We start from the raw sequence: 23528 nt of genomic DNA on the forward strand, positions 1-23528 counted from the left end.
CTATGAGAGATACCCAACTTTGGTGCCAAATTACATGTACGTAAAGGATAACATTTCCACGTAACATAACAGAAGAAATAAAACGATAAAGGCTCATCAAATGCAAGTGTCCAATAGTTTGTCTTTTTATTTAGCATACGAGAGCAATGCACATACACTTCTTTCTATAATGAGTTGTTCGAGTTCTGGAAAATGTGGAGAATGTTTTGTGAGCTTTTAATTTTCTGTATTTCAGTTTGATTTGATTTTTTAAAATTGTTATGTGTATGTATTGCATAGATATCAACGTATTTACATTTACAATCTTATAACTTTAGACGTATGATAATGACATAGTATATAGTATATACATAAAAGGGGTCATTTTGAGATTAAGTTTGTAAGAAAACTCGAAGAAGAAATGTCACCTGAAGAAGATTGTTCTTAAAGTGACCAGGATATAGGATTAGATGTAATTGAAAAATTTGAACCAAACATTTTTCTGCAGTCCGGTTCCCCAATTTCCATGTGCAGTGCATTATGATCTTTTGCAAGACTGAGTCAGTTTCTTTTCATTCTGATCATTCAAAATATTTATATTTTGATAAACATCAATCCCCAATTCCTCATGCACTGCATAATCCACTTTTCACAAGTGTTTCACACAGTTGCTTTCACAAAGTAATTGCAAGTACTCGACTTAATCCATATATTGAAATAACTTCTTGTAGACATGTTAGAGAGGATCGGCCATGGGGCGCCAGATTACCCGATTGTGAGGGGTACTACATGCTGCCCTTAATTACTACCTGGACCCTACACACCATAGGATCACCATCGCTTATCGCTTACATTCTCGTTAAAAACATGCGAATAATATCGTGTTAGAATAACAACAAAAAATAAAGATATTTTAGGACCTTCTCAATTGTTCTACTAATATAAAAAAGATTAACTTTTCTTTAAAGGGATCCGGTCACTTTGTCTCAGATTCTGAAACAAGAACCTATAGATTTAGCTCATGCTGTAATGATAATTATAAATCTTTTTGTCAATCAGGAACCCCATGACTTTTACAAGCCGATCGCCCGTTTGATTATGAAGATATTTATAATTGGAAATCGATACAAAATTTTGCGTTTTCCTAACGGTTTTCATAACATTACAGTCTATTGGGGAAACGCAGGGGCGGATCGACGTAGCGATTATTCCGGCCCGCCCCCCCCCCAGCCCCCCAAAACGATAAAAAAAAATAGGATAATAACGTAAAGTTAACCTTTATAAAAACAAAAACAAAAGCGCCCCCTTCTCTCACGAATAAGGAGAAAAAAACAAAAATAGTGGTCTCACCCCCCCCCCCCCCACCCCCCGATTATTCACCGGCTGACTAAGTCGGAACTAATATTTTCTTCCCGCCGGCTGGATCCGCCACTGGGAAAACGAGTATGGTAAAAAAAAAAAAAAAGTCACTCATAGATTTTCCAACTACTTCTTTGCGTCTATTTCATGGAGCAGTATTCCCTTGCTGTCTATTAGAGCCCCATTCTTATGAACGCAAGGTTTACCCTGCATTGGGTCTGATTGATTGTTGTGAGAATCGCTGCTACTTGGTGAAAATGAAGTGATGAGAAGATCCCTAAATGGCGCCAATTTGGTCTTCCAGAGGCCACCCACTCGTTTGTTACAACACAGCACGATTGGTAGGATGAAGGCCGAGAGTTGGTTCAGAAGCTGAGCGATGATGGCTAGACTAGTGATGGGTTTGAACAGGAAAGCCACGTAGATGATCCAAGACGGAAGCCAGAAGACACCAAATATTCCCGCTATCTTTATGTGTTCATAAAACATAAAAGGTGTAAAATAGAAATAAATGTAAACGGCAGTGGTTTGTGGTGGCATGAATGATAGCGCCAGCTATCGACGCATCGTATGGAATAATAATAATGACAGTTATTGTAATTAACCGAACATCGATACCGGAATATAATGTAGTAAAGAACTCAAGTCGTGCATGCCTGAGCATGTAAATAAGTCCTAGCCTTCTACTGATGTCAAGAGAGATCTAATGTTCAACTCGTTATTAAGCATTCTTTGTTTAAAGGGACACCCAACCTTGATTCAAAAGTAGTCTTAAGGAAAACAGAAAATTAGAGAAGAAGACTGGTGAAGATTGAATTAAATTGAACAGAAATTAAGAAAATTATGATTTTTTTTCAAAAGAATGGGCTCTTAAAGATAAAGTTGAGTTCTGGTCATGTGATTGCATAGTGAAAGAAACGGTGTGGAACCTATCAGAAAAGGTTGATCATCTAGTATATAAGTATTCGTGTGTATTGCAAGGTTCTGGAATCATCAAAATCATAAGAAATTTGGCCAAATCTTGGCAAAGTTACAAGCACTGTACACAGAATGATGTATATGGGACTACACGAGCACATGGCGAAAAAAAACCTACCCCCCGATTTTCACGATGTTTCATGTCATATTTAGAATATGTAGGCATTTGAAGAGGCATGCTTTTCAGGGAACATGTTTAATCTTAATTTCTTCCACCCTTGCATAATTACAATGATAACGCTCACAAATTATTTTTTACCTCTTCCCAGAACTCAACCTTCTCTTTAAATTTGGCTGAACCGGTAATTTATCTGTGATGTACTAGCGGACAAAGTTTCCATTTGTTCCAACGCATAAAGTGACTAAAGTGACATAAAGTGATAAAGTGAAATTGTTAACATTTTAAAACGGATGACTCAGGAGAGTAATTATTTTCATTTTAGAGGACATATAGCTGGCACTATTATCTTCTGCAGTGGCAGTACAGGCCACCGTCAGGTATATTGTCGTACTGTTATTATTCCAATACTTGGTGTATTGTTTTTCTTTCATCGTTGTTTAATAATAATCATGAAACTTAGCTTTTTTTCCCTTTTTTTTTAAAGAGCACCACTCCGGAGTATTCCCTTAACATCGAAATATGATATCTAAAAGTGTACTTTAAGGGCCATCTATGCCACTACAGAATTACGGGGACTCTTTTGACACTATCTGCGATATCCGAAAAGCATACGACTGTTTTTTTGTAGGCCTAGTCCACGAAATTAATCAGAACAAAGAATGGTGTAGAGACAAGGCGGATTTGTTTTCCCTAAGGGAATATGAATCTGTCGTGGCAAATATCATCTTTAAAATTACCCAAACGACAGTGCTGAGATTATACCATACCTTTATTGTTATCTGACGGTCATTCCTCCAATCTGACTTTCCTCTCGAGTTAAGTGATGCTAACTCTTGTCGTGTGGCTCTCAATCTGTAAAGCACCAAAACAAACAAGAAACAGTCCACGAGGAAGGGTACTGCAGTTTGTACCGCTAAAAGATAATTAGGCCATCCATCTACAATCCAGCAGTATTCGTCGATGTCATAGATCTTGATGCCTCCAATGTGCAGAAAGACGGCTAGGAGAGAAAACAGCAATGGTACGCACCATCCAAAGAGAGAGAGGAGAAGGAATAAGCGGCTTTCAGAATCTTCATCGACGCGATGAATACCTTTCCTGCCAAGTGTCCACGCCAGGAAAATAGCAACAGCCGTCCACCAGTAGTTTGGTACAAGTACAAAGTAGTAAATGAGAGTAGCTAAGAAAACACAGAGTTGAGGATTATCAGTTTCAAGTGGGATGTACCCTGATGTGTAAAAGAGAGACAGCAACCCTGCAACTACAAGGCTCAGGACATTCTTACCATGGGTGTTACGGAGCTCTTTGAACATGACAAACGTGAGCAGGCAGCAGAGAAGTGCAGCTAAAGAAACACCGTTGAGGACTCGAAGACACATCTGCAACCACTCTGGAATCTTGTCCCACGTCTGATCGCCATACAAGAGGATAATTGGTGGTCCAAAAAATACCGTTGGGCAGTATAAGATGAACGACAAGGTGTCGATACGGACTGGATCGTCAAAATCATCATTAGCGATAAAAGCAAAGGGAGGTAAAAAATCAGTGACTATTGTTCTTTTTATACTACAGTTACCATCTTCCTCCTGCTCCCATTCCAGTGCCAACCAATCGCTAGAAGAAGGGCACGAGTTATCCATCCTGTTATTAGCATCTGCATAAATGCAGTAAAAACTGTATAGAATTGACCCACGTCCAAAGAGGTCAAATCTAAACAATTGATGTAAAGCATGATTCGACTCACACTCCAGCATCTTATATTGACAGTCCTCTGCAAAGTATTCAACATATGCAATGTAATTGTTGTTATCTGTGCACTGTTTATCAAAATCTTTTCGAAAATTTTGCATGGATACAGAAATAATGGAATAGCTTAGATTTGAAGTCTGATCCCCGTAGTAAAATGTATTATTTCCTAGGCAAACGGGAACTGTTTCAAACTCGTCAAAATATCCTGTAAAGGAGATCGTTACTTGGCCATCATAGCCATAGTCAGCCATCCCTTTCTGCCAAAGCCTTACGTTGTCAACATCTCCAGATAGGACGCTTTCTAAAGAAGTGCCAATATTTTGAACAAAGTTATCTGTGACAGAATGATTGGATTCTTCAGTCATTACTTCTGCTATCCCTGTGAACATCTGAACAGACGATGCAAACCAAGCTGCTTGGAGAATCACCAGGTAAAGAAGGACAAAGTAGCCTGGAATCTTACCCATGTTGCGTTTGTTGCTTCTAACTCGTATCAAAGTTTGTCTCATGAAGTGTGAGCTAGGTGTTGACGGTAGTGTATTCTTTTTGCAGCCTGTTCATATCCTTATAAGAGAGAATTTTCTGTCCTAACCTTCCATACGTGACATGGTTAATGCAAGCAGAGAATTTGGTGTAAAGTCGATGCAATTGTATAGCTATTCAAGTTGAAATTAATCCTGACATTTTTTACTGGTAGTCGTTGAAGTATCACAATAAATGTCCTTGATATCAAGTTTAAATCTTTTTAGCTCTCAGGTTTTATCACAAATATGGATTGTGATGAAAGTTGAACAGATTAATCACGGAAGGAGACTGTGCTGATCATCATATCATTCAGTGAAGAATAGTAGAACCAGATCCTGTGAAATGAATAGTATGGAAAAAGAGAAATTTTGAAATGCGGCACACAAATCTGTCTTTTAGCCCAATCATAGCAACGAGAACGACACCAGGGTCCATTTCAACGAAACATTCCTAGGCCTAGATGTCAATTACATGTATTTACATTGTCCTATGTTATTAGTTGACAACTTATAGCTTTTACCCCCGTCACATACACGAATTTTTGTTAAAGTCCTTACGGATCGCCAACTCGTAGTCAATTGCAAGCATTCGTAAATAACTCGCTGATATCCGTAAATAACTCGTCACAACTCGAAACAACTCGCAACAACTCGTAGACACTCTTAAGGATTCGTGATAGGAGAGGCATTTAAAAAAAAAACCTTTAAAAAAAAATCTTCTTACGATTGTCCACCGATTGATTTTCCCGTAAATAGCTCGTAAATAGCTCGTAACGATCCGTAAGTTTCGTAAACCGCTCACCACTACACGTAACCATCCGTAAACTGCTCGCAAGAATCCGTAAATGGCTCGTAACTAATTTTTGTAAACGATTTGTTGCAGTTAGTTTACAATTTGTTTACGGATTATTACGAGTGCTTACGTGTTGTTTAAGATTTCATTTGGGTCGTGTTACGATGGCTTTACGGATTGTTACGGGTTATTACGACCACTTTAGATATATATACGTATACTTACGTATTCTTACGAACTGTTTACGATTTGGGTAAGGTATAAAATCCGCAGATTCGAACACTTCATTTTCAGTTGTTATTTTTTGGGCTGAAAATCGTAAGGACTCGTAAATACTCGTAACTAACTCATAACTATTCGTAACAACACGTAAACAGGTCGTAACTAATATGTTAGTTGCTCATAGTTATCCGTGACAACTCGTAACAGATCGTGGATTTTTGCCGTAAATACATCGTAATGACTCGTAATAATCCGTAATACACCGTAACTCGTAACAACTTTTAAATTAATCATGAAAGTGGCCAAATCGCAAGGATCCGTGAAAGACCCGTGAATTTGTGCGATCCGTAAGGACGTGTAGGGGCTATTAGTAAAGTTTCATGAATATTGGCCCAGACCGGCAAACGAATGTATTGCATTACCTCGAATGGGGTCGGTTTTGTAGTACATAAAACACGATTGCAACTCATTCCTAAAAATCAAATTAAGTCAATTGCAATAGCCTTGTACGTCATCTTTTGAAATTTGCATCCATGACAACGAGGTTTTAAGCAATCCGAACACAATTTTTATGTAGTGTTCAACAGGGTATTGAAATTTCTCTTTATTTTTTTTTTCTCATTATAGTTGCGATCGTGTTATAAGGTACCTTGCCATTTTCAAAGAAATAAATTTCAAGCAGATGGTGTTGGGATGATTAAAAGACCAGACATATTAAGTAAAGTACATGTTTAAATTTGATAAGTATATGTCTAACTATCTGTTTAATAATGGCAATGATAACAATGATAATATGTTTCATTTACACAGGGTATCCTCATCAGTATTATAACTGTTCTCCCTGAGGGCCCGGCAATCATACTATTACCCCGGCCTTAGCCGAGCTACCATGAAATAACGCTCGAGTATAAAAGGAATTTCTTCCTACCGGGAGAATTTCTTAAAATATACGTCAAATGTTGCGTTTAAAAGCTTTAGCAAGTTATCCATTTACACCGAAACAATGCCTCTGGCCTAAACATCTCACTACTCACAGGGGCGTCAATCCTTTTTTTTTTAATGTGGGGGGGGGGGGACACAATGGAGTAACATATGGGAGTGTCTGAGGAGGGATATGGCCCTCTCAGAAGTTGAAAGAAAATTGAATTTTCAAACTCATTAAGATAAAGACCAGTTATGGTCATGCGATTGCATTGTGAAAGAAACGTTGTGGAATCGATCAAAAAAAGGTTGATCATCTAGCATATAAGTATTGGTGTGTACTGCAAGGTTCTGGAATCACCAAAATTATAAGAAATTTGGCCCAGTCTTGATAAAGTTACAAGCACGGTACACAGAAAGATGTATATAGGACTACCCCATACGTGCGCGACCCTTCGTTATATCTATCAGGTCCAAATAGATATAATAATTTACCAAATATATGAATTAGTAGGCGGTTTCTCAAGAAAATTTGTATGATCACGTATTAGTGAAAACACATTCTTTCACACGATTGGTAAAAAGAGCTTTCATTTCATTTTTTGAGAGGCCGTTTCCAAAACTAGTCTTTACCTTTAATTTCCAGCCATTTTTGACTGAAAACCATCGTTTAGATTCCAATGTATTTTTTTCTCCTGAAAGGGGGATATCTTATGAGATGATGATGTGGATCCTAATCAAATGATCGGTTGAAAGCGTACACGTGACCAGGAATTTATTTTGCCTAAAGCGTAATTTGGATAATGACCGGTCATTATCAAAATATGTTATAAAATATATTTTTTTATGAAACAAATAAAACATAGTGTTATAAAAAAATTATTACACATCATTTTGTTCGGGTATTTGCAAAATTACCCACACTCTGTACCTTCAAAACAGTCCAAACACCCTCGGATATCGCCTCGGGCGTGTTAGACTGTTCCAAGGGTACCTCGTGTGGGTATTGTTACTAATGCCCTCACTGATGTGTATTATTTGTATATTACTATTGGAAAGACTCGGAGACACATTTGCTATCTTAAGCTTTAATATTGTAATTATTATGTGAAATGATTCCATGGATTATCTTGATTACAACAGTTAAGTTTAAAGTTAGTTACTAAATGTACCTGTCTTTTTATTCATTATCGCTAACATAACGTTTTGATACACTGTTTAGGTATATTTAAAGATATTTTTTTCAACACTTTTGTCAAATATTGAGTGTCTATCCATTGTGACATTGTCTAACACAAAACAAAAAAAAGGAAACATGTAAGTCATGGTTATAATTTGTAAAAATGAAACTGTATACAAAATTATATAAACTACAAATAAAATGGATGTAAGTGAGTAATAATTAACCATCACTATGAACATGGCGGACAAAGAAAGAGGACAAAATATACAGTTCCTCATTTTACCCTCAACAATGGCTGTGGTAAATAAAGGAACATCCTTTCACTGCTATTATGTAAAAATGTGTAGAACAGGTGTCACATGCATATTCACCTGTTCTACACATATTTACATAATAGCAGTAAAGGGATGTTCCTTTGTCTATATACCACAGCAATTGTTGAGGGTAGAATGAGGGACTGTATATTTTCTCCTCTTTCTTTGTCCGTCATATTCATAGTGCATCTGGATATTGATATTATGATAACCATGAAAATCTCAGAAAAATATACAAGGTAACAGTTCATTTACCATCCCGGTTTTTTAGTATGGTTACATTCCATTTATCATTAATGTCTACAAAACGCTCAGTCCACTTCATATTGACGATAAACATCTTCAGTTTTAATACACATTTTCACTTGAAATAGAGAAATTGAATATGACATATCTCCTGATGAGTTTATCCAAAATTTCAGTAAGTCGAAATGTTACAACTCGGCGATAATAATGTTTTATACTTGGAATCTCGGAGTTTGTGGTATCAATTTTCAACCAGAGTGGCTAGAAAACTATGGTTTAACAGCTAGCTGAGCACCTTTATGTAGCAATCTCAAAACATTCGATCAGGTATAAACTCGGAAGTTGAGGGCTTTACGATTCGAGTTCGAGAATATAGTTAGTCATGTTTGCTAGCAATCATTACCATAACCCCTGATTAAATCACGTTTTGAACAAACTTAATTCAAACTGAAAGTGTGTTAGGGAAACGATGGAATACGCCCTAAATAGGCAAGAAACTCAATGATAACATTTCTTTTATAAATACGACATTAAAACGATAAAATGTTTGCCTGAAACTTTATGTATTATAATTTAAAGTAGGTCCATTTGGTATTAATACAAATAAATTGACTGCTATGAGAGGCATCGCTGTTTCTATAGGCTCAAGGGGACATTACATTGAGATATGACCCAAATGCGCCCGAGAGCCAGTATAGATACAGCTACGCTTAGATAAATATTATATATACCGAATTAGCAAACACATCTACAAGGAATTCCTACCGTATCCTCTTCTTGAGTAAAGACTGGTTAAAACATCACAGAAAATCTGAGACACTGTCTGTAAATCTTCGCTAGAAAGTTGCCTGAATGTTACGATTATTTGGGAATCGCAGACAAAAAGCACTGTATGGTATCCGCGCTCCTACAAAGAAACTTTTTAGACGTAAACCAATGGGGATCTCAGCAAAATTTATTCATGCGGCCCGTACGTTAGCCGGGCCAACGGGCATCTTTAAAAAATATATATTGTCCGGTAGGCGAGCATGGCTAAGATCACGACTCCGATTTCGACCAATCAGAAGGCTAGATTTCTAAAGAGAGGTATATAATTTCTTTTACTAATTCTTTATATCACGAAGCTGTATGTCATTGCCGTCTACTGGAGGCTCGTCGCTGTGATTAAAGGCTTTATCTTTCACTGAATGTGTTTGAGTGTTATGGGAATCAGTGAGACTTGTACTATGTGTTAAGCTGCTGAGATGATCCCTTAATGGCGCGAATTTGGCCTTCCAGAGGGTAGCCACTCGTTTGTTACAACATAATACGATTGGTAGGATGAAGGTCGAGAGTTGGTTCAAAAGCTGAGCGATGATGGCTAGACTAGTGATGGGTCTGAACAGGAAAGCCACGTAGAAGATCCAAGATGGAAGCCAGAGAACACCAAAGATTGCCGCCATCTTGTAAATTAAAGGAGAAAAATTGTACGATATTAATTAAACGCTACTGGGTAGCTCGGAGGGTTATATCTCCCTAAAAATGGAAGTGGATGGTAGGACTATATTTGCTTCAACTGATTTTTGTCTTTCTAATGTGAGTTACCGTTAACAAGTTTGGAAACTTGCTAAAAACAATTCTAATCATCCCAATTCTTCCCTCTTTCTAAAATAAAAATTATTTGATTATTCAAAAGAACTTCCATCCTTTTTACACAAATATTTACGTTTTTATAGCTCACTAAACAATCTTTATGCAATTGTAATTAAATTATGTGTGAGCATTCGAAGACGACAGGAGGAAGATAAGAACTCTTGAACACTTAGATTCTGATCATCAATAATATTGTAGGATAATTTTATTAGCGGTCAGCACCGTGTTGGCTAGCCTATCCGATATGCGTCGGGTATACTTGTAAAGCCCGACGCATATCGGATAGGCTACATGTTGGCCAGCATAGATATTAGATGATTGCACTGGTATGATTTTTTTTAATTGATCTCTTAGGAACTGAAGAGCTATGACATTTCATGTTACTATAAAAAATTGATTTTACCTTTATCGTTAATTGACGTTCATTCCTTCGTCTATTATTTCCACCCGAGTCCATCGATGCCACATCGAGTCGTGTTGCCCTTAATCTGTAAACCACCAGGACAAACAGGACACAGTCGACAAGGAACGGAATGAAACTTTGTGTGGTGATAAGATAGGTCGGCCAGCCATCGATAATCCAGCAGTATTCGTCGATGTCATAGATTTTGATGCCTCCAATGTGCAGAAAGACGGCAAGAAGAGAGAATATTAGAGGAAGACCCCACCCAAAGAGGGAAAGGAGAAGAAAGAAGCGGCTTCCAGAAACGTCATCCATGCGATGAATACCTTTCCTGCCAAGTGTCCACGCCAGGAAAATGGCAACAGCCGTCCACCAGTAGTTTGGTACAAGTACAAAGTAGTAGATGAGAGTAGCTATGAAAACACAGAGTTGAGGATTATCAGTTTCAAGTGGGATGTACCCTGATGTGTAACAGAGAGACAGCAACCCTGCAACTACCAGGCTCATGACATTCTTACCATAGGTGTTACGGAGTTCTTTGAACATGACGAATGTGAACAGGCAGAAGAGAAGTGCAGCCAAAGAAACGCCGTTGAGAATTTGAAGACACACCTTCAACCAATCTGGAAGTTTGTCCCACGTCTGATCGCCACGTAGAGGAATAATGGGCGGTGCAGCAATGGTCGTTAGGCAGTTAAGCGAATATGGCAAAGTATAAACAGGGGCGATTTCTTCAATGCCTGTATCATCAATGAATAGTAATTCTGGTTTAAACGCACCAAATATATCCTCATCGATTGTGCAAATTGAATCATTCTGCTGTTCCCATCGGAGTCTCAACCAATCACCGGCATCGGTACACAACCCAGTTTCAGACTCCTCATCAGGATTGACAGAAATGCAGAAGAAGCTATATAAAACTGACCAAGAATCATGAATCTCATATCTATACAGCCGTTTTAAATCAAGATTTACTTCACAATCCAGCGTCCTGAATTGACAGTCCTCTTCAAAGTATCCAACATACGCAACGTTCTTTTCATTATCGGTGCATTCTTTTTCAAAATCATTTGGAAAGTTCTGCATTGATACAGAAGCAATGGAATAGCTTAGATTTGCAACCCCATTTTCGTAATAAAACGTATTGTTTCGTAGACAAACTGGTTCAAAGTCGTCAAAAAGTCCTCGAAAGGAAATCATAATTCGGTCAGCTTCAGTACTTCTATTTTGAGGAACTACTACATTATCAACATCTCCTGACACCATGCTTTCCAAAGAAGTTTCCAGGTTAAGAAAGAAGTCGTCCGAAAGCGAAAAATTGGACGATTCGATGACCAATTCTGCAATTCCATTGAATGTTTGATCCGAAGCTGTCAACCTGACAGCTAGAAAAATCACAAGCTGGAGAAAAGCGATAGAGGCAACATATTTCCTATCCATGTTGTATTTGTCGCGAGCGAACAATTTGTATTTGCAAAAATAGTTGAAAAGTAAGATACATGAGGTTTTCAGGAAGCAATATACATCCCATCCATGTTGTATTCCTTGCACGGGTTTCTATGATTCGAGCTGAGTCGTGATCTTATCTTTGACGTCATGAAAATGTCTTTGTACTCCTAAATCATCATATTTAATGTCTCGTACGGCGTGCATAGTCAGTCTGGCAGTTTCTTGTCAAGTACACCAACAGGGTGTTATCTGTGTGCAGTCTGATGAATGACTGTTGGAAGAAACCATTCATTCTATACGATGCATGATCCTGTGGAAAGAACACATAAAAAGAGGTTTAAAGAGTGACAATGGAAGTTTTCATCTAATACGTCAGTCACACAGCCAAACCGACTTCACACCCGTCCGACCGATTCTTAGCCATTCAGGGTAAAGTAATTTTTGCACGGTAGACACAAGGTCGGTGACTTAAACGTCTCCATTTACAACCAACAATCTTGAATAACGAGTAAAAGGGGGAGGGGGCGGTGCTCCTAAAATAACAGTGCCCTTCGATTGTGGCCCCGGAACCAAAAAGGCACCTGACAATGTCTACATGTAGAATTTTCTTCGTGTATTTGAAAGTCACACTTCCACATAACCCATCTACCAACTTAGGTTTTCACTTTTCAAAGTGATTATAGGTATGTTTATCATGGAGTTTGTCGCTATTAAAATGACTGAACCCTTCAATTGCCGGCCACAATGACGAGAAGACAACACAAATTGTAATTAAGGGATTACATAGCCACTCGCTTGCAACCCACTACTAAAAAAAAGTCGATAAGAGTTTCGAAAAGGAAAAAGCAGTTTCCGTGAATCAATTGTAATTTTTCGGAATGAAAGACTTCAGTGGCCGTGTGTTTAGAAATTGCGAAACACCTGCTGATATCAAAATTTCGAACAAAGATTGACAATCCAATGAATCTGTGAAATGTGATATAATTTAATCATGTTATTAGAAACAATTATGAAATTTCATATAAACAGCCAAACTCATCGAAAAGATCAAAAACTCTAATTGACCTTGAAACTATATATTCTGTTTGCTGTTTCTGTTATCATTCTGTTTGTAAAACTGTGTAAGTCTATGTATTTCTTCTGAAACAAAAATCCTTAAACAAAATAAAAGATTGTCCCTAATCGCAATCACAATGATCAATGGGCAAGCATATACAGCTAGTATATATATATATATATATATATATATATATATATGTATATATAGTGCATTTGCAGGTAGTTAATGACCTCGAGTCTACTGTATTTGACCAATAGTACGTTACGATATATGCACTGTTGAACACTTGATTTCGTCTTAAAATTTCATGTCACGTAGTTCAATATAATCCAAACGCAGGGATATCTACATGAATAGCACTACTGATATATCCCCCGATAAAACGTAATATTCCTTAGTATATAGCCTGTCCTTAAGTGAATTCCAAAAGATCCTCTTAACATGTAACACCTAGATTTGTAATACTTTAAAGTGAAAATAACATCACGTTCCTACTTGGAAAATAATAATAGGCCTACACGACAGCATACCAATAATATATTGGTTGTTTTAAAACTAATTGTCAGAACTGACACTGCGTTGGATGTTACATGGTCTTTTTCTTCTTCGTGTTCTGTTTTATCCACTCCAGCAAAGCATAGAGTAAATGATAATGCGTATTGACCTTTAGCGCTGTATACTTGCTGAGAGGCAGCAATTACACACAATACACACACTGCACACAATTGTACTCTAATGCACACAATAAATATGATGTGGCTGATCGGCAAGTTCGACAGTCAGCTCACGATATGAATTTTCCAAATATTCTTTCTAACATCGGTAAGTTGAAAAGATTGTATTTTACTGTTATTTAGGTGTCATCAATTGTCACTAAAGTACCGATTTTGAGTGAACTCAGTTGAGTTATGTACAGTGGTGTTTGAAATGTTCAGAATCAACAGAACAGTTTTTAATACACAGCCAGGATAGTAATGCAGCTATGTGGGGTTTTATCCTGGCCTTTATTAGACAATAATACCTTCACTTACGCTTCGTGAGACTTTTAGTCACCCGAAAAACACTAAAATCATAAAGAACGGCTGTAATTGCATGTCTTAATAGGTATAATAATGAAGCCTTTCTCACCTGCAAGATAGCAGAATCACAGTAATAGATGACCTGAGCTGCTTGTTGTAGGGCATCTGAAATCCTTCGAGATGTACATGTAGACCGTGATCGTCTTAGGGTCAGTATAGTATGTGCAGTGCAGTGTTCTTTATATTGTTATTCTCTCAACTGTACACGATTATACACAATTTGATACCTGTATAAACCCGTCTGCTCTGTCCCTGCAAGAAGTCACATTACTTTAATGCAACTAAAAGGCTATTGTATTACTTCACGAATGAATGATCCCGCGTACAGCAGGAATAAAGATTTGTGTTAACCATTTACAGACTCAGAAGCCAGCAGTTCTTTTAGACCGAATAAAAGAATGTGGTTTGGTTATTTTTGGTGTTGTTCTTCACGCGCTTACGTTGCAACGAATACCAGAATACCCTAAATACCAGTAACAAGAACCAACGCGTTTGTTCTTGTTACTGGTATTCAGGGTACCAGGTAGGGCTTGCTATATTGTAAGTAGTGTCATTCCCAGCCTTAGTCACGCCTTAAAGGTACTATGTCCCATGTGCAGGCCAAAAAAATGAAAAGGTTAAATTCCAACGGCATTTGAAAGACCGTATACTAATTTAGAACTTCCCTCAAAACGAAAAGGCTTGAAAATGGCTTTTAGTGGCAACATGACGACCGTTAGTTATCGCATCTACTTTTAATAGTGATTGCAATGAAAGTCTGAATTCCAGACCCTTTTACCGAATGTGTGTACGTTTTGTGCTGCACTTAAAGATTCTCTCAGTTTATTTTTGGCCATTATGAGTAGTGGGTAATTGATTTAGGCAATACTTTCATGTACCTGTTTCATTTTATGTATGTTATTACCAAAGAAAAAAGATGACAGTCACTCAATAGTGTCTGGCAGTGAAATCTAGAAGGTAAACGGGTTTCCTTGCATAATTTGAATATTAGGACACTGATAATGTTTAAATTTCATAGATAGGACATAGACCTACATGAAATATTCATAATTCCTGCAAAGTTCTACAGAATTTGATATTAGCTGCAAAAGGGACATATAGCAAACTACTTTAGAAGAAATCAAACAAAATAGAGAAGCTTACTGGTGAAAGCTTGAATGAATTCAGACAAAAATTAGAAAGTTATGATTTTGGGGTTAAAACTTGCAATCGCTATATTATGTAAGGCCTCTTTAAATTGGCTGAACCGGTAATGTCTCTGTGATGTAGTGGTGGACAACTTTTTCATCCGTTCCAACGCACAAAATGACTGAAATTTAAAGTTAAAAAAAAAATGTATGACTCGGGATGGTAAAAATATATTATCCGTAATTTATTTTGAGTAGTGCCCCAAGGGTGAAGGCACAGCAATTAGTGATATTTTGTACACGACGAACCCAAACGGGAGAGATATCAGTCACTATGTCACAATCCACTGACAATATTGTCAATTTGAGATTCGCATAGCTGTAGTGATTTCATATTTCAAACATACGTAATTTTCTTATTGTGGGACAGATTTATTTCAAACTTTCGCCATTCTGTTTCTCTGTCTGACATACATGGGCGCTATACAAGAACCCACTATCATCATTATTATTGTTATTCTGCTTTTATTCAAATTAATTTATTACAAAGGTTGGATTACCTACTCCGACCCGAGTCTTAATTGGCTAGTTATGTGTAATGTGAAAGGCTACTATTTTAGGAGTCACAATAGGGATCACTTGCATCACCTCCAAATATTATAGTCGATTCCAATCCAAATGTATTAGTCTGACTTACTATTTGAGAGGAAATTCGCTACTTTGAGCATGGATTTCTACTCCTAAACGAAGTGATCCATCTTAATTATTACTCATTAGACGGTGGATTACTGTACAGTTAGAAAGTAAAGTTTGTTCGGTCTCTTCTCAGTCTCATTGATGAGACTAGGCATCAATATCAAATTCGGTGCAAGGTGAAAGTTCAACATCGGGATATTGGATTGTTGATTCAATTTTTATTCAGCAACTAAACGGGATGTTTGATGATAAACATGAGGAGGTTCTACGGCGCTTGCTCGGGCGACAACTTCTCCATGGCAAATTATTTATACTAACTGAATAAGTAACTCAACCATGGGTGTCGATCCCGGGGGGGGGGGGATATATCCCCCCCCCCCATATATTTCAGGTGGGGGATGGCCTGTACAATCATCCCCCCCAATAATTCACCATAATTATGTTTTTTTTAATGAAGAGAAAAAGTAAAGATGAGAGCCCGATGAGAGTAGTTAATGTTAATTACTCGCACGATGACCATCAATATACGCATTTTGCTATCTCATTTTCATAATACATACATATATACGAAGTAAATGAGACAACCGTATATGAGACAAGAATAAATTGAATTTTCGCTCATACGGCTTAATCAGGAATTGATGAATTTATTCAATTTGTTCAATTAACAGCATCATATAAATGCAGTGCGCCAAATGCAAAGACGTAGCGTCAAAAAGCAACGAGCTAAATGTTAAGCGCGAAGCGCAAAAGTAGCAATCTGCAATGCACATCGGACAATCCTGGACAGTGTTAACATAAATGAACTCTGTGACGGATTCGTGATGAGATCGGAGACAAGATTTTCGGACATAAGTATGACTTATAAGATAGTTCACTAGTTGTTATGTTGTCTCCGTTCACCATTTTTAAAATTCACGTCATTGTATCTTTATTTTTTATTTTTTCACTCATTTTATTTCCTGATGTTTCCTAAAACATTTTTCATTTTTGGAGAAAGATTATTATGTCACAACTGAATTCAAACAAGGATTAATATAGAGAACAGTACAGCGAATCGTCTTCTTTCTCTAATAATTAAGTGAAACGGCAAGGCTTCCGCGTTTTGCGCGGGAGGGGGCAACTAAATTCAGACTAGGGTTAAGAGTTATTTAAATGAAACGTCAAAGTACACGATACAATGAATCGTCTTCTTTTTCTAATAATTTAATGAAACGTGAAAGCTTCCGGGCTACGCGGGATGGGCGAAATTGATTTCAGACGTGGATTAAGAGTAATAATCAATGAAACGTCAAAGCTTCCGCGCTCCGCGCGGGGGGGGGAAACTGAATTCAGACAAGGACACGATACATGTAACAAATCGTATTCCTTCTCTAATAATTTAATGAAACGTGAAAGCTTTCGCGCTTAGCGCGGGATGGGCGAAAATGAATTCAGACAAGGATTAAGAGTAATAATTTATTGAATCGTCAAAGCTTCGCGCGGAAAGGTGTGGGGGGGGGGGACTGAATTCAGACAAATATTAAGAGTCGAGAATGGTACATCGAATCGTCTTCTTTCTTTAATAATCCAAAGAAACGTCAGAGCTTTTGCGCTACGCGCGGAGGAAGGGGAACTTGATTTAAACATTAAGGATTAAGAGTCGAGAATGGTACATCGAGTCGTCTTCTTTCTTTAATAATCTAATGAAACGACAGAGCTTCCGCGCTACGCGCGGAGGAAGGGGAACTCAATTCAAACAAGGATTAAGAGTCGAGAATGGTACATCGAATCGTTTTCTTTCTGTAATAATCTAATGAAACATCAGAGCTTCCGCGCTACGCATGGAGGAAGGGGAACTTGATTCAAACAAGAATTAAGAGTCGAGAACGGTCCATTGAATCGTCTTCTTTCTCTAATAATTTAATGAAATGTCAAAGCTTCCGCGTTCGTGTGGGAGGGGGGAAATTCCTCACTCCTTCACCCAACCCTCTAGGGAGCGCGCTTCGCGAGCACTGTAAGTGATTCGCATGCTTCGCGTGCTCACTACCGCTCCCCCTATAATGAAATCCTGGCTATACGCGCTTGGAGAGGGGTTGCCACATGCTTCTACCCCTTGGTTGCTTTGATCCATTGCCGAAAATATTTTGGCACCTATCATCCCCCCAACTACGGATACAAATCGACACCCTTGACTTCAACCCTGCACCAAACACTATACCTAGCACTAACTCTAACTCTAGACCTAGCTTAATACCCAATGACAGCCTTAAACCTAAACCTATAATATTTGACAAAGAGCGAATGTCGGGTCGCCATTGACGAATACGAAAAGAGTGGACACGAGTAGAGGGAAATTTTAACGAAACTATACATGTTTTGGTCGATTAAGGGAGTATAATATTGCGGGGGTAAGACTACCACACAGCCTAATTGCGATATCATTTCCATTGATATAATTCGTATAAGCTTAAGATTCTAAACAGCATGATAAACATTATTATGGTTTGGGAAAGTATAATGTATATCTAGGTATAGAAACGTTTTCATTTACTGCATATGCTGTGAATTAGAGTCAACTTGATAATCATTTGATGTCAAATTAAGTCAGTTGAGTAGTGTCAGCAAAGTAGTATAACGTACTGTTGAAATGAATGTACCTCTTTGTGTTCCCCAGTCAGTATGATAAGCAAAAGAATGGAAGTTCAATATTTCAATACAATAATTACTCCGCCATGACATGGTTCTTGAATCGTCTACGTGAGTTTCTCGTAGTTATTTCCCTTAGATTTGTTAAAGAATAGAAATCGGTTAGCAACTATTGGAACAATGTAATTCGGTACTTGTTTACTCACCGCTATTTGAACAATCCTTATAATAGAGAGACTCCACAGCAGGAGAAATGACCCATACTACAGGAAGGCAGGAAATGGTAGCAGAACTTGCTGAATCCGATCAAATAGGTCATTTGGTTATGAATGTTAGCTATAGCTATATGTGTGGGTGTATTTGGATTATCGTGTGGCTGCCTCGATGTTCTATAGACTAGTATTTTTAGCATTATTCCAAAATACTTTCATCATGCTCTGCTGGACTATCCCAACGTGATCCTCTATTTGATTTGGTGGTTGTTGTTTTTTCCCTGTCTCTTATCATCTCCTATCGCCTCATTTTTGATCTTTTTTAACTCTCTCTCTCTCTCTCTCCCCACCATTTAATATATATCCCCTACTCTTAATACGTGTGAATCTCTCTCTCTCTCTCTCTCTTTTCCTCTCTCGTATTATCTATATATCCCCTAATTCTGTATTTATCTAGTTCTTTATTTCTCTCTCTCTCTTTCCCTCCTCTCTCTTTCTCTCCCCTCTCCCCTCCTCTCTCCCTCTCTCTCACCCGAGACGGATCCTCAATGCGAATGATTTGTGCTTGTGTGTGTACACGGTTTTGTATGTGCATGAGTACTCTTCCTGTTTGAACTTTTAGCCTAAAAACCCACCGAGAAACATTTATTTCGTTCTTAGTGCTATCATTTTAATTGATATGTTACTATACATGCGACACAATAACAAATACTAAAAATTTAAAAATCCAAAATAAATCACTATTCTTTATAGGGTTCTATGATTTATTTCAATTACACGCAATTCCATTCAATCAAGTAGGGACAAACATATTAAAATACGATGAAATACAGCATAGTTACCGTTGGTAGGAAACTGGAGAAGCTTGAGAACAATCTAAACAATCTAAACACGATAAAGATGCGGGTAATATACCTTTACATTACCATATGAATTACTACGACGGTTGTATTTCTTTAAAACTTGATTTTATTAGCGCAAATATTCTCTAGTTACCATCTGAACTGCGATGAAAACGATGAATGTATAGTAATATATCAATATTGCTACTATTTTTACCAATTGAAGATCACGTAGATATTTATTCAAGGTTTATTGAAATGCTAATGTACTCTATCCGTTTAATTTTTGTTATGCTATAGCAACTGTCTTGATGTCTTAATTGGTGATATGAGACCATGTAATGGCAGTGATATATTGATTTTTGAAGGAATGAATAACGGATGCATGAATGTTCATTGAACGAAAGAATGAATGAACGAATGAAAAGCAAGGGATGACAGATCAATAGAGACGAAATTTATATTCAAATACATTATCAGAGTTCTCACCAATTTTTTTACCGTCTTATGTGCTTTGCAACCACGTCGGTAATCCTTATATATCAAATGTGTAACCTTGTAAAAATTAATACAATTTATGTAGGGTATTCAATTCTTCTATTGTTTCATCGGAAGAAGGTTAGCTTTGTATAATGATGAGGTGCATTATCAATACTACGAATGGATTGAAGAAAAAAGTAAGAATTTAATACGAAGGTATGGTCAGTTACGTGATAAAAATATCAAATTCCTATCACGATGTATTTATTGATTTCCTTTTTCACTCCCATAGTTAAAATGGAAGCGATGATATTATAACAGTGGAGCCAATGTGGACGAAATAAAGTCTTTTATAAGAATTTGAGTTTCTATTAAATGTACAGTGCGTTAGAACTTATTGGTACAATTTTAATATGTGTAGACCAACAATGTATATCTATTTATTTAGTTTCTCATTGAAATGACATTAGATAAGTTGGATTTGTAAAGCGGAGAAACTCGTCATTAACCGAGCATAAATACACAGAACGTGTTATTCAAATCCCACTCGATATTCCGTCGGATTTGTTTCCCTCATTCAGAAACTAAACAATTTGTTTATTAAATTCATTTATTTACATATAAAGTGTAACTTAAAATGTGAAATTCCTAGTGCGATATAAATTGCCAATGCTAAATGTCTCTATTTCGGATTCTTTAATAATTAAAAATACGTTTGCCTGCTTATTTTGAGGCAATGTGAAAAACCGTGAAAATCAATTATGCAATTATCCGATGAAAATTATTGTGCATGTATCATCACAATTGTAATAATCAGTAAAGTAATTTCTATATCTTATTCCCGGATGAGTTCTCCCGCTCCAGCATCCCGCAGAGCTGCATGAAGACGTGCTCGGCTACCACCAGTTCTCTCCTTCCACAGTCGCAGAACCACCCCGAGGGCTTTCTGGTAGTTTCCGCCTTGCAATGCTAAGATCATGGCCCCTTGATTGCAGAGTAGGCCGAGCGAGTTACAAAGAATGCAGTATTTAGATGATAGGAACGAGCTTGAAAGCTCGTCAAGCTGATCATCAGTAACAAACCTGAGTGAATTTAAGGAAGAGGAAATATCTGTTTGTATATTATTTCCCTTGTTCATTGTCCAATACTCTAAAATAGTCGTATAAGGTCGAGTAGGTATTCAAGGAAAGGACAACAGATTTTACAGTCGCAACTTTTCATTTAGTCTAATAATCATTTAATGATTATTATCATATATGATTAAATGATTATTAGACTATATATAAATATCAACTAGTTGTAGGCCAAACGGCTATAAACAATCTTCTTCGTGAGTGTTTGAGCGCCACTTACGTTCCTTGAACGCTACATTCAATTCGACCTTTATTTGACATGTTCGAGTGGTACAATAGGATCTAATATGATTACTGCAACTCAACCATTGGCCGTCCAAACCACTTTAAAAAATTACAAGAATACTTTATTTTTAATCTTTATGCTTACATTTCTGTGATAGTCATGCTGCAAGATTACGCTGATGATGATGCACCTTCAAGAAGATTTATGAAAAACAATAAGCAGATCGTGTCATCAACTTTTCCACCTGAACAAATAAAATAAAAGATAGAGGTGAAGATATAAAAGAAAGTAGTAGTAGTAGGAGTATTACTTCTAGTAGTAGTAGGAGTAGTAGTAGTAGTAGTAGTAGTAGTAGTAGTAGTAGTAATTGTTGTTCTTGATGTTGTTCTTGCTGTTGTAGATACAGAAGACGATTTGAGTATAAACCTTCTATTAATCGGATAAAAGCGGTACTGTAATATAAATGGTTATTAAAATAAAGAGTAGATGATACATTGATTTTCATGGTTAAAATAGTATTGGCATCTTACCTGAGGTCTGTTGTATCTCTGATACACTATAACATGTGTGCTTTACCTGAGAGCTAGGGGATTGTCCTTTCTACTAGGCTGCTAGTAGTGAAGTGGCTTGGAAGTTCAAAGCAGTGACATTCTTCCTATAGTGGTAATGGTATGCTTCAGTTATCCAGCTATTGTCCTATTGTCACTGGCTGGTATGTATATTATATTGGCATGTATATTACATTGGCATGTGCATTACATTGGTATGCATTGCAGCTGGCATGTATATTATTTTGTTATATATACATAACAATGTCCTCTTTCAATCTTTTCAATGATGTGAGTTTACTGTCAGTGGCATACATGTATATTACCTAGTATGTGTCATATTATTACATGTTCAATGTTGCATCCATTCATTGTTATGATCACTCAACGGCTGTTGTTATGCAGACAAATGTATATACTGCACTATTATTCAATAAAACGCCCTCCTGTGGGGGAACCTAATTGTATCGATTTAGTCAAAACAGATACTATAATTATGAAGAAAAAGATTCCACAGTCATCTACACAATCATTAAACAAAATCAAGAGTCCCTATTTCTCTCTAAACTATTCAGGTCATGATTCCAATAAATCATGATGTCCATCTATGTTATGTCTCTCTCTCTCTCTCTCTCTCTCCTTCTCTCTTTCAGCAGAAATCAGATATGAGAAAGTGGTATTGTAACGGTACTTACATGAATCACAACTCTACAACACTTTTACATTGACACCATCAGGTAGAAGGCTAGACCATTGTGTCAACAGTCGAATCATTACAATACTCATCCCATGCAGTCTATACTTGGGCATGGTTCCAATACAGACAGTTCAGTACAGACACTTCAAGCAATAAATAATCATGATAAAATAATGAATTGTCGATTACAATCGCTTCGTACTTTAAACCCTTTTCAGATTAGCATTGTTGCTCATGTTGTTAACATTAATATCATTTGGTGGGGTGTCCAAAGTTCACGTAAATATTTAAAACAAATTTTGGTATGTAATATTTGGTCCATGATATTTCATATCATACACAAATTTGTTTTGATCAATTACTACCTAATGATCAGCAAAAATTCTTGACTACAAATAGTGCAACTAGAATATTTATCGTCAAAAGGATTCCAGCGATATCGCGATCTCCAAATTCGATGTTGGATTGGCTTGCGTAGCAAGTGAAGAAAAGGTCATAACACCTTAATTCGCGCATGAAAGTTCACAGGTGATTTATCCGAAAGAGCGATCAACCAATGATAAGATGATTACATGAATTGGAAGGTTAAATATCATACAATCAATTGGTATCACTATTTACTAATAATGTTGATGCCATTTACTCTCAAAATCAAGATCTCCAGACCCTAAACGATAAGTTCATATTTTTTTGAACGGACGTTCCTCTTTCAATTGGTAATATCAGATTTTCGAAATCTTGCCGATAATTTTGAGACATGGAACTGTACGTGAAATGAGGTGACACTTTCATACGTGTCAATGTTGGGAGAGTTGGTGAGTGAGCGAGTGAGTCACATAGAGAGAGAGAGAGAGAGAGAGAGAGAGAGAGAGAGAGAGAGAGAGATTGAAAAATGGGAGGGATGATGGAGAGAGAGGGCATTGTAAT

General features: G+C 37.1%; 2 protein-coding genes and 1 long non-coding RNA gene across 3 annotated transcripts; all 3 read right to left on the bottom strand.

Moving 5' to 3' along the window:
• Positions 1 to 1464: 1464 nt before the first annotated feature.
• On the bottom strand, positions 1465 to 18778 carry LOC115920535. Its single transcript, XM_030976408.1, has 3 exons — positions 18670 to 18778; positions 3205 to 5046; positions 1465 to 1806 (listed from the first exon to the last, which is right to left on the bottom strand). The coding sequence occupies exons 2-3, from the start codon at positions 4693 to 4695 to the stop codon at positions 1465 to 1467; spliced, it is 1833 nt and encodes a 610-aa protein (XP_030832268.1). The 5' UTR covers positions 4696 to 5046; positions 18670 to 18778.
• On the bottom strand, positions 8470 to 14472 carry LOC752929. Its single transcript, XM_001180614.4, has 3 exons — positions 14062 to 14472; positions 10425 to 12183; positions 8470 to 9831 (listed from the first exon to the last, which is right to left on the bottom strand). The coding sequence occupies exons 2-3, from the start codon at positions 11862 to 11864 to the stop codon at positions 9493 to 9495; spliced, it is 1779 nt and encodes a 592-aa protein (XP_001180614.3). The 5' UTR covers positions 11865 to 12183; positions 14062 to 14472; the 3' UTR covers positions 8470 to 9492.
• A 1436-nt stretch (positions 18779 to 20214) lies between the features above and the next one.
• On the bottom strand, positions 20215 to 22770 carry LOC115920488. The gene is made up of 3 exons (XR_004062374.1): positions 22600 to 22770; positions 21501 to 21600; positions 20215 to 21079 (listed from the first exon to the last, which is right to left on the bottom strand). It is a non-coding gene; the product is annotated as an uncharacterized LOC115920488 (long non-coding RNA).
• Between the last annotated feature and the right edge of the window lie 758 nt (positions 22771 to 23528).

The sequence above is a fragment of the Strongylocentrotus purpuratus genome, unplaced genomic scaffold (genome assembly GCF_000002235.5).
Source record: "Strongylocentrotus purpuratus isolate Spur 01 unplaced genomic scaffold, Spur_5.0 spur5_scaffold_9, whole genome shotgun sequence".
NCBI classification, from domain to species: domain Eukaryota; kingdom Metazoa; phylum Echinodermata; class Echinoidea; order Camarodonta; family Strongylocentrotidae; genus Strongylocentrotus; species Strongylocentrotus purpuratus.